Here is a 12212-nt window from a genome sequence, read left to right on the forward strand (position 1 = left end):
GATCGGGATTCTCCGCTAACCCGCCCCCGAACTTCAGACGCCGAACTTAAAACAGAAGTTCGCTCATCTCTAATAGGGACCCATCTTGTTCTGCTGGAAATGAAGGGGTGAACTTAAGAAAACTGTCGAGCACGCTTACTTGGCTATTTTGTAAAGTCTCGTAGAATTTAGTGGAAAGAGCTGCACATGTGTGGCCAACTCTCTATTCCCTAAGGCTGGGTTCACACCTGAGCGTTGCGCAAACGCGCGTTTTTATGCGCGATTTTGTCGCGCGTTTTTATGCGCGTTTTTTGTAATAGTAAACGCGCGTTTGACGCGCGTTTGGGTGATTGACAGCAGTGTTGTCCAAAGAGTCTATGGCCCAAACGCGCCAAAAAAAGCTCATGTACTTGTTTGAGCGGCGGGCGTTTTACAGCGCGATCGTACGCGCTGTAAAACGCCCAGGTGTGAACCATTCCCATAGGGAATCATTGGTTCTTGCCTGTTGTGCGTTTTACAGCGCGTAGGAACGCGCTGTAAAACGCTCAGGTGTGAACCCAGCGTAAGTGTGGTTTCCAGAGATGGGACCCACACTTATCACATTTATGGTATATCCTGTGGATGTCCACATTGGGCATAATCTAATGGATGTACCAAGAAAGGTTTACTGTAGCTTGTTCTGATTTATGGCTCATTGTCTATACCCTTATCAACCGACAGAACTTTTCAGGTACTAATGATTATTGCATTGCTTTTAGATGATGAGATGCTCTTTATTTTGCAGGGATTCGCCTTTACATTCATCACAGAGGATCAGGCTCGCCATGCAGGGGATATAATAAAGGCTTTAGAGCTCTCGGGGACTGCAGTTCCTGCGGAGTTGGAGCAGTTGTGGTCTGAGTTCAAGGAGCAACAGAAAGCTGTAAGTAGTAGTCTTTCTCATTAACATACCTATGTGCATATTAAAGAAGAATGCTCTGAAATGCTTCTTACTTCAATTTAAAGAAATCTACTATTTCAATACAATAATGCAAATTAACATGGCATTAAACCAAGTCCCCTCTAACCCTCCTGTAACTCTGCCATCTCTTAACTTTTATATTCAAATACTTGTTAGAGTTTTTTTTTTTTTTTTTCTTTCTGAGAATAAGGGTACTTTCACACTTGCGGCAGAGGATTCCGGCAGGCAGTTGTGGACGCAAACTAATGCATTTGTGAGACTGATCCGGATGCTAATCCGTCTCACAAATGCATTGAAATGCCAGATCTGTCTCTCCAGTGTCATGGAAAAACGGATCCTGTATTTATTTAATTTTTTGCCTTTTTAATGGTCTGCACATGCGCAGACCGGAAACTGGATCAGTTTTGCCGGAACACTTAGTGCCGGATCTGGCATTAATACATTTCAATGGAAATTAATGCCAGATCCGGTGTTCCGGCAAGTGTTCAGGATTTTTGGCCAGAGCGAGAACTGCAGCATTCTGCGGTATTTTCTCTGGCCCAAAAAATGTAAGAGGGACTGAACTGATGCATCCTGAACGGATTGCTCTCCATTCAGAATGAATTAGGATAAAACTGATCAGCAATTCCTTCACCATTTTACGGGTTTTGTTCGCACGGCACTCTGTTTGCAGCAAAAATGACCCATGCCCTTCATTCTTTGGGTCAGTACGATTTACGATATCGCATACAGTACAGACCAAAAGTTTGGACACGCCTTCTCATTCAAAGAGTTTTCTTTATTTTCATGACTGAAAATTGTAGATTCACCCTGAAGGCATCAAAACTATGAATTAACACATGTGGAATTGTATATACATAACAAAAAAGTGTGAAACAACTGAAAATTTCATATTCTAGGTTTTTCAAAGTAGCCACCTTTTGCTTTGATTACTGCTTTGCACACTCTTGACATTCTCTTGATGAGCTTCAAGAGGTAGTCATCTGAAATGGTCTTCCAACAGTCTTGAAGGAGTTCCCAGAGATGCTTAGCACTTGTTGGCCCTTTTGCCTTCACTCTGCGGTCCAGCTCACCCCAAACCATCTCGATTGGGTTCAGCTCCGGTGACTGTGGAGGCCAGGTCATCTGGCGCAGCACCCAATCATTCTCCTTCATGGTCAAATAGCCCTTACACAGCCTGTAGGTTGGGGTCATTGTCCTGTTTGAAAAAAAAATGACTCGGGGTCTTATGTTACCCCTTCCTCGATTGGCAATATTGTCAATCGCGATCATTAAAGCCTTTGTTTTCTTGATCTAATACCTGCTTCTCAGCATAATTAACATCGCTTCTCAGCTCCATAAATAGTATACAAGCCCCTATGTTGCATGCTATACATAAGGCATTAGTATACAATTTGATCAAAAATTCCTACTGGCTCTCAGTTGGAGCTTCTGAGAGCATGTGATAAGGTGACCTTTTGACAACTGTTCACATGGTGGTTGCTGCTTGGCGGCTATTGCTGTGTTGGTGGGGCCTGGGTGACATTGCAAAACAGTAGGGGTGCTGTGGTGTTGGTGGTCGCCGCTCAGTGCTGCGCCAAATTTCAAGAAGGTACCCACTCGAGAAGGCAACCTTGTCATGGTGAGTGGGCTTATGCTTTTTTGATCAAATTGTATAACATGCAACATAGGGGCCTGTATACTATTTATGAGGCTGAGAAGCAGTTATTAAATCATGGCATGAGGAGGTGTGATCCAGGTTCACTCTTCTTTTTGGATACTCTACTGAAGTAACACACTGGCCACTGAACCTAATAAACATTCTGACACTTCCTGTTCTGTAGAGATTACGTAATCTCATTATCATCACAGGCAAGTTTACAATGAAGGGTAACAGCTATATATAGATAAAACAGACTCGCACCCAAAGAGTAGCTGATGGTCACAGCTTATCTACCCCACCTCTCTATACAATAACCTCTGTACAGATCACAAACGCTCCCTTCAGAAGTCAGTCCTCTTCTGTCCATTGTGCTATGGTCCATGTGGCTGCTGTAAAGCATCTCTAAATGCCCTTTACAACAGCCCCTGCAAGATGACTGCCTCCATAATCATTTATAAAAAAACAGAATAAATCTACAATCTGAGAATTAAAAAAAATAGGAAAAAAAAATTAGTAATTTGAGTAAATAGTTTAAGGGAAGATACAGGTTCCCTTTAAATAGGTTTTCCAGGATTCCTATTATCATATAGTCACTTAAAGGGACACTGACAGGCCCAATAAGCATATTTGGGTATATATATATCTCTAATCTCTAATCTCTCTCCTGAAGTTTTATAACCTGCTTGAATAGTCTTCAATCTGCCCAAGGAACAGTGTTTCATCTCCACTTGCAGCCAGCCTCGCCCCAACTGCCATTTTGAAGAGCCGCCCAGCTCATCACTATTCACTTTGCTTGGCGGCTTCTGCTGTCCCCGCTCTGAAGCGCTGTGCTGAACAGTGCCCGGCGCGTGCGCATAATGCAGAGGCTGAAGCGGCCTCTAAGATGCAGACTGTACACAGGCACGATGTGATCCCGGCCAGTGAGGGTGCTGGGCGCATGCGCTGAAGATGAGATGGAGGCCGATGCCCATAGCATTGTATTGGGCATGCGCCGGATCTTGTGCAGTCGGGGACAGTAGTAGCCGCCCAGCGAAGTGAATATTGATGAGCTGAGCGGCGCTTCAGAACAGCAGTTGGGGCGAGGCTGGCTGGGTGCAAGTGGAGATGAAACGCCGCCCCTTGGGCAGATTGAAGACGATTCAAGCAGGTTATAAAACTTCAGTTTACTGTATTTATAATGTGGACAGGGGGGATACTTATATGATTTTAATACACTTCATAAGACCTGTACTGTCATATATATATACTTAAATATGATTATTGGGCCCGTCAGTGTCCCTTTAATGTAAATCTTCCTCATGCTTTTTTTTTGTTTGGTCTCTCCTGACCCGTTTTCACCGTGTAAACAAATCATTCTAGTTTCATTTCATCCTATGTGTAGCACTTTCTGTGGCTGTATCCAGCCCAACCCATGATGCACATAGCCCCAGCACTGCCCACCCCACTCTCTGATCGCTGCCCCTGTTGCTGCTTTGACACGCCCATGGCCATAACACAGGAAATGAGAAAAAGCAGTCATGTGACCATAGCCCAGAACAGAAAATAAATGCACTAATAAATTATTTTAAAGGATGTTGATGCAAACCAGAAAACCCTTTAAGACTGTCTGTCCAACTTGATGTCTGCTAAGTCCCTTAGCTCTGTTATGAAAATTATACTCATACGTTTTGTCTTGTATTTGGTGGACAGGCAAAAAAGTTTCTATCGAGAATACCCCTTTAAAGGGGGTTACTAACATTGCTATGCATTTAGATTGAGTAGTGCAGTAGGAGCTACTAGCGCCTTTCTTCATGCTCTTGGAATCTAGTACATTTATGTTCTTCAATTATTTATTTTCTCAGGAAGGTAAAGTGATAAAGAAAACAAGTGGCTTTTCTGGGAAAGGGTTTAAGTTTGATGAAACGGAGCACGCTTTGGCAAATGAAAGGAAGAAGCTGCAGAAGGCAGCACTTGGCCTCCAAGATTCAGACGATGAGGACACTGCTCTTGATGTAAGTGTATTCATATACTATTACTATATACGCCATATCTAATACACATTGCAAGTAGGTTTATGTACATTTAGATGTATAGAATAAGAATGGCTTCCAACGTGTAGACCAAAATGAGACCTCTTGTCTATTTGGACATGGACGGGGAGCATCCCCACTGTATATCATCCAAACACAGTATAAAAACAAGATGGGAACTTTTATGTTCGATATCTCTAGATGTCAAGGTTTCCAAGGCACCAGATACAGTCTTAAATATAGCTTTTATTTTTGCCAAGCTGTGGTCACGAGTATGTAGCACACTGCTAATGCTGCCGGATGTTAGTGGTCCTGCCTTGGTATTGCTGCTCCAGATCTGTATATTAACCTATACCTCCAGGTTTATAGTGTAATACTTACTATATGTTTACAGGCTGTTTTCTGGGAAAAGCAGTGTTGATGGCCTATCTTTGGTAGTGGCTGTGCCTGGTAAAATTTATATATATTTTTTTTAAACTATTTTTTTTTAAAATTATGATGAACACTTTTTTACTTTTTATTCTGGGGTCTGATCCACTCTGCAATGCATTACAATACAACGTGTATTGTAATGCATTGGCTGTCAGCTTTTATGCTCACAGGCTACCGTAGAAGCATCGGGCTTGCCTTCTCTGCCATCGGTTCCCCGCCACTGCATCGCGGGTACCCGATGGGGAAGCACAGGGCACCCATACCCTCCCCGAACCCTCTGCATGCCGCAGCATACAAGGGGTTAACATTCTGGCATCAGTGCGTTCACCGATGCCAGCATATGCAGCAGGGGCCCAGCTGTCAGTTACTGCCGGCTCCGTGCCGCTGATTGGGCGGTCGCAACTCCTGCACCCGCCCAAGCAGCCCACCGTACATGTGGCGCTGGTCCTTAGGCCACATGCACACGACCGTGGTGTGTTTTGCGGTCCGCAAAACATGGATGGCGTCCGTGCCCGTTCTGCAACACGGACAGCCTTTACTTAGAACTGCCTATTCTTGTCCGCAAAGTGCGGACAAGAATAGGACATGTGGCGGGGCCACGGAACTAAGCAACAGATGCAGACAGCACAGAGTGCTGTCTGCATCATTTGCGGACCCATTGAAGTGAATGGGTCCGCATCCGAGCAGACAAAACGGCGGCTGTGTGTCTGAGGCCTTAGTGTTAATATATGAAAAAGGGCCTCTAGGAGCAATGAGGGCGTTGCCATTACACCTGTTGTCTCTGCTTTTTCTGCAACTGCTGTGTTCTGTGCACTTTGCCAGGGCCTGGCAGATGTGATCACATTTTTACTGCCTGGTCCTGTCGGTGCAGAGCCTCTTGGTATAATGGCAACGCCCCCATTCCTTCTAGAGGCTCATTTGCATATATTAAAGCGTAATTTTTCTCAGCAATGCGGGCACATATGAACATGGGACCAACACAGATGCATCTTTGCTTGTTCCCCAGGGAACATTCTTGTAGGCGTTATTGATTTATAAAGATGCCCTAGCTACTGTTTGAGGCTTGCTTGTTTTTACATATATTGATGACCTATCTCCTCAGGATATGTTATCAATATCAGATCAACAGGGTCAGACTACCTTCAGTCTGATGTTCAGCTCTTTGAAAGGGCAGCGGCAGGCAAGCAAGTGCTGCATTCTGTTAAACGTTTACCTGCTTGCCGTCTCGCTTGTAATGGCTGTGCCGGTAATTACAGCTGTTTGTCTCATTCTCTTGAATGGGAGAGGAATCTGTAACTACACTGCTGCCGCTACGGTATGCAGGTTAACGTTGGAGAACTCAGCACTTGAGTTCTGCTGCCCTTTCTAACTGCTGATTAGTGGGTATGCTGGGAGTCATACCCCACTGATCAGATATTGATTACCTATCCTGAGGTGATGGGTCATCAATATTTGTGGCCCAGTAACCAATTAAACTGGTTGTCTCCCCTCGCCGTTACGAAGGAGGACACACTTGTGTGGTCTTAACTGCAGCCTGTGCCATAAAGACACAGTATAATGTATTCCCTACCATACAGGAGAATGCTATGTGTGTGTATAAATGTAATTCCTTTATTGGGATTATAAAAAAAAAATGTATGTATTAAATGGAGAAAAGCTGCAAATGTTGCGCATTCATTATGTAAAAACCAAAGAGTACACTTATTAGGTATCCAGGTGAATGAAATAACCTGAACTGATTTATCAGGTTATACATTGTGAAATACATACAGTATAAAGTAAAACAATATCACAAATCGCCTTTTCTATATTTGTCATGCAAAAGCAAATATATATATCCACATATATACACACAAAAAATAAAATGCTGGTTATTGAGAAGTTGCGTTTTTTTAAAGTCTACAGCTTGCGCGCTTGCTGTCAATATTGGAAAACACTGATTTTAATTTTTGCTTTTTCAGATTGATGAGCAAATTGAGAGCATGTTCAACTCTAAGAAGAGAGTGAAAGACATGACTGGACCCGGGGTACCTGGTGGAGGTGGTGGCAATGTTGGAGCTGCAGGGGGTACAGGAGGATCCAGTTCTGTGTCTAGTACATCAGTACCCACAGCCGGAAATGCTGAGAAATTGGAAATTGCCAAACGATTGGCCAAAAAGCTCAGTGTAAACAAGAACCTTGGTGCAGAAGCCCAGGTAAGTGTAATATTCTGGCAAATAAATGAAACTAGATTAAAGGGAACCGGTCACCTGGATTTTGGGTGTAGAGCTGAGGCCGCTAGCACATCCACAATACCCAGTCCCCATAGCTCTGTGTGCTTTTGTGTCAAACTGATTTGATACATATGCAAATTAACATAAGATGAGTCAGGGACAGGACTCGTCTCAGGTTAATTTACATATGTAGCAAATTGTTTTTTACACAATAAAAGCACACAGAGCTATGGGGACTGGGTATTGCGTATGTGCTAGCGGCCATCTAGCAGCCCATGTCCTCAGCTCTATACCCAAAATCCCAGTGACAGGTTCCCTTTAATTTCTAAAAATTTTCATTGATTTTTATATAAATACATGCAAATCGTATCAGTATATTTTTTGCCACCTTTTAATAAAGTACAATATGTGACAAGAAAACAATGACAGAATTACTTGGGTGTGCAAATCCTTTACAACGTTGTTCTCTGCTAAAGTGACACATGCTAGACTTCCAAAATCTGGCTTGATCATTAAGGTGTTAGAGGAAGTGTCACTGCTCTTGACACGGTTTAGTATCTACTGGCATTCCCGGAAACTTCCCACGATGCAGATCATGGGTCAAGCTTTGTGCAGACATCGATCAGCCAGTAGATTTCAGCTCTGCCACATATTTCTGAATGCAGCTTTGGATTATAATGTAGGCCAGAAAATAGGAGCTAATAATGTGGTGTTGGTTAACTTATGTACATGAAATCTGTTTAAAGGGACACTGACAGGCCCGATAAACATATTTAGATATTCCTATGCAGTCATAGGTCTATTAAAGTGTATTCCAATGATTTAAGAGTACCCCCTATCTGCATTTTAAACCATGTAAAACAACTTTATATTCCTCTGTCAATCACCTTCCTTTATGCCCAAGGGGCGGTTTTTCTCCTACCTTTGTGCCCAGCCGCACCCTGACTGTCGTTTCCTAGCGGTGTACACGTTAAGTCCTATGACTGCATAGGAATATCTAAATATGTTTATCGGGCCTGTCGGTGTCCCTTTAAGGAGTGAAATGGTGGTCATATGTGGACATGTGCTGTGAGAGTTTCCTCAAAATGATCCATTGTTAACAGAATCGTCCTTCTCTCTTTAGGATGTAATGCAGCAGGCCACTAATGCTATCCTCAGGGGAGGCACAATATTGGCACCAACCGTATCTGCAAAAACTATTGCTGAACAATTGGCAGAAAAGATCAATGCCAAGCTCAATTATGTCCCTGTTGAGAAACTGGAAGAGGACAAACAGGAAGCTGGTCCTAATGAGTCCTTCAAGAGATATGAGGAGGAGCTGGAGATTAATGACTTCCCTCAGGTACACTCAAATACAATGCATGCGAAATGCACACACGTGCTAGGGCAATCCACAAAGTGTGTAGACAAATTATCCAGCATCAGTACAGATAAAACTAGTCGGGCTTTATTGAATCCAGTTGTAATCCATGACAGAAAAACTGCACCTCTAACATGTTTTGGACCATATATGGTCCTGAGCGAATTGATACTGATACTAAAAAATACTTATATAGTACCTGTCCACACATCTAACTTGAAAACTGTAACTTAAAGGTATTGTCCAGGATTTTCAATATTGATGGAATATGATCAAGACAGGATATCTTTAGTTTCAGAGTAGCTCAGGCGCCAGAACTACATAGCTGTGTTGTGCAGTGGACCTCCCATTCACTTCAGTGGTACCAGCTCTTTCCACTACACAATGGAAGTCAGCACTGAAGCTACTTTTAAAGAGCTGGTTCACCAAAGCCGTGCGTAAAAGACCCTACAGGGGAAAGTTTCTAACAATCTACATGATTACCTTGCAGTTTTTGCATCTGGTTTAGGCTACTTTCACACTCGCGTTTGGTGCGCACCAATAATGCAAACACTTGTATCCGTTAACAGATCGGTTTGCATTATTCATGGAAAAAAAAAAGTCTAAGTCAAAACGGACCCGTCTTAACTTACGTTGAAAGTTAATGGGGGAGGGATCCGTTTTCAATTGCACCATATTATGTTAGTGAAAAACATCCATAAACACACACTCTAAGTAGAAATGTATTTACTTACAGGCTATACATGTGCCGCCTTCCCCCAACAGTCTCCCAAAATCAGCTCTTTGCGGGGGAAAGTTGGTGCAAATCATTGGAGCTAGACGTTAACCCTTTTATCTTCCTGGCTTCTATGGTTTCCATTGTGTGCTTTACTGCTGTGTAGAGTGCATCCGACAAACTGAATGAATAAGTTACATTTTTATTTTTTGTTGACTATTTTTTTTTTTCCAGACTGCAAGGTGGAAAGTAACTTCCAAAGAAGCACTGCAGAGGATCAGTGAATATTCCGAAGCGGCCATCACCATTAGGGGCACTTATTTCCCACCTGGCAAAGAACCCAAAGAAGGGGAAAGAAAGATTTATTTGGCAATTGAAAGTAAGTTCATGCCCACTAAATCTGAATTTTTGGGATGTATGAAAGGTGATATCTACAAAAAATAAATAAATTCCACTATAGGTAACGTTTTGGCATGTTAAGTGACTCCTATGATCTCCAATGTGAATAAGTGGGCTTACAGCTTGGATTGGCATTTGGAGGGTCACCAGGAAAGCTGCTATTGGTAGATGTCTGTCCAGAAGGCACGTTCACTGATTTGGGAAAATTACTCAGTAATCACTCATTGAGCTCCCCCAGTCAGACAACTTGCTCATGCCCAGTCTTAGAGAGAACTGCTGTATGTAGGTAGTCAGACACGGCTCTTTTTATCCCTACACAGTACTCAGCAATAGGTGTAGATTTAATCTATCATTTATGCCATTTTCCCTTACATTAAGCCCTGACCACTTTTCTCTGCGCTTTTTCAAAAGCTGTCACAATTTATGGTGCAAATATGGCGTACACCATAATCTGCAGCTTGTGGCATAAAGCCTTTAAATGTCTAAATTGTATGTATCATAACTCTAGGTGCTAGTGAATTGGCAGTACAGAAGGCAAAGGCAGAAATCACCCGACTTATCAAGGAAGAACTTATCAGACTGGTAAGTACACGGCACATCAATCTAGAATAAGCCATGCTGTCATGCTCCAGGAATTGTTAGACTAATAGTCGACGTATGAATTATTGGATATAATAATTGCAAAATATAAGTGATGCCAACCAGTTTGTGTTTGGTTTTGAATGCATCTGAGTACGGTCAATAAAATAAGGCCGGTTTCATACCGGCATTAATCATTAAGGCAGGCTGTTCGCCTGAGGGGATCAGTAACTACCGTGTACAGCCATGCGCTGCCCTAAGTCCGCCTGGCCCCATTCACTATAATGGGGACCGGTGGAGATCCAGCTGCAGCATGGTTAATACGCAAAGAGGCAGCCAGACAATAACCTCTGCGTGCTAATTTGCATACGGATAAAAGTTCACCAACAGAATAAAGAAATGCATCCCTTTTAATCAGCATGATCAACCTTACAAGGCAGTTTAATAGGGTTGATCATGTTGGTGGACAGGAGAATTGTGGAATTAAGGAGCTGCAGCATGTAAAGGGGGTTTAATAAAGTTTTTTTTTGTAAAAATCTTTCTCTCTCTTTGTGATAAGTTGTTCCTCCTGAACAACTTGATTTTGTGCCTTATATTAATTTCTGACTTTGTTCTTTCAGCAAAACTCCTACCAGCCGACCAACAAAGGAAGATACAAAGTGCTTTGAAGCCAGACAACTTGTCCTTTCTCATGGATGTGGTCTCTCTTTTTTTTGTGTTGTAAATTGAGCAACTTTTAGTTTCTTTTTTATTTACCTCCATTTTAATTCAATCATGGGGTAAAAATAGGGATGAAATTGGAAGCACTTTTTTTTTTTTTTTTAACAAACTGTCACAAAGTATAGTTGTATAGATTGGAACATCTTAAATTTGTTTTTAAGTTCACTCTGAAAGAGAAGTAATAAAATGTTTTTCAGATGCCTTCTGTTTTTATATAGAGCATGGGTGAAGAACATTTTTGCTGCCGAGGGCCATTTGTAACATCATTCGCGGGGGCATACAAAATTCCAGTGAGCTATATTCTCAGGGATAACAGAAATATATCAACAGACTTACACTTCAAGGAATAAATTTGTGCAGCTACTTGCAGGACAATTAGCACTTTTAGATGTTTATAATTTACCAAACTGGTTTGGCACTAGCGCACAGAAATTGTGCTTCAATGAAAAAAAAAAAATCAGACTGTTTTGGGCAATCGGTGGGATATCTGGGGTGAGGAGCAGTGCTACTACAAACAGTGACAAGTGATGTGATGACTTCTGTCATCACATCTTGCAGTGCTACCAGCGTATAGCTGGCAGGTGGCCTGGTAGGAGCAGTGTACAGAAGCAATCACATCTCACAGCGTTTGTACAAGCGCTGCTCCTACCTGGCAGTCTGCCAGCTGGGAGCTGCGCTTCTACAAATGCTGCAAGATGTGATGACTTCTGTAAAAGCGCTGCTCCTAGTTGGCAGACTGCCAGGTAGGAGCAGCGCTTTTAAAAACGTCTCCATATGTTCCCCACCCCTGATTATATAGAGTGAGTATGGGAAATAGCCAGACTGTTTGGATTCATGTAGTGTAATGGGAGGTGATTTGAAGATCCTTCATACAGCAGCCAGAGACTCAACTATTCGTAAGCAAAAGTAATATTATCTCGGGATCTGGCCTCAGCAATCCAGAATCACAATGAAGATGGTGAATCTGACACAATGGCGAATTCAGTACAGAGACGGTCACCAACATGATGGCACATTTTGTTCCTGAACCCTGACAACCCCTTAAAGAAGGCATGGGAGTCTTAATCTACTAGTTTCCGGTCCAGTATAGCTGCTGCTTGAGTGTTGAGGTCTTTTAGACTTTGGGAAAATTACAATCTAATATTAAGGATGGCCCCCTAGAGATGAGCTTCTGACATCCCTTAACACCTTTTCTTAAAGCAG

The 12212-nt window shown here is 42.5% G+C and overlaps 1 protein-coding gene across 1 annotated transcript in view; it reads left to right on the forward strand.

Moving 5' to 3' along the window:
* Nucleotides 1-11210, forward strand: part of DDX46 (DEAD-box helicase 46) — a 60556-nt gene extending 49346 nt beyond the window's left edge. Inside the window, exons 17-23 of the mRNA XM_044280943.1 lie at nt 764-901; nt 4424-4573; nt 6985-7218; nt 8360-8578; nt 9546-9690; nt 10219-10292; nt 10910-11210. Of these exons, the coding sequence (XP_044136878.1) occupies nt 764-901; nt 4424-4573; nt 6985-7218; nt 8360-8578; nt 9546-9690; nt 10219-10292; nt 10910-10957 (1008 nt within the window). The 3' untranslated portion in view covers nt 10958-11210. The remainder of the gene's footprint in view (nt 1-763; nt 902-4423; nt 4574-6984; nt 7219-8359; nt 8579-9545; nt 9691-10218; nt 10293-10909) is intronic.
* The last annotated feature ends 1002 nt before the right edge of the window (nt 11211-12212 follow it).

The sequence above is a fragment of the Bufo gargarizans genome, chromosome 2 (assembly GCF_014858855.1).
Source record: "Bufo gargarizans isolate SCDJY-AF-19 chromosome 2, ASM1485885v1, whole genome shotgun sequence".
Taxonomy (NCBI): domain Eukaryota; kingdom Metazoa; phylum Chordata; class Amphibia; order Anura; family Bufonidae; genus Bufo; species Bufo gargarizans.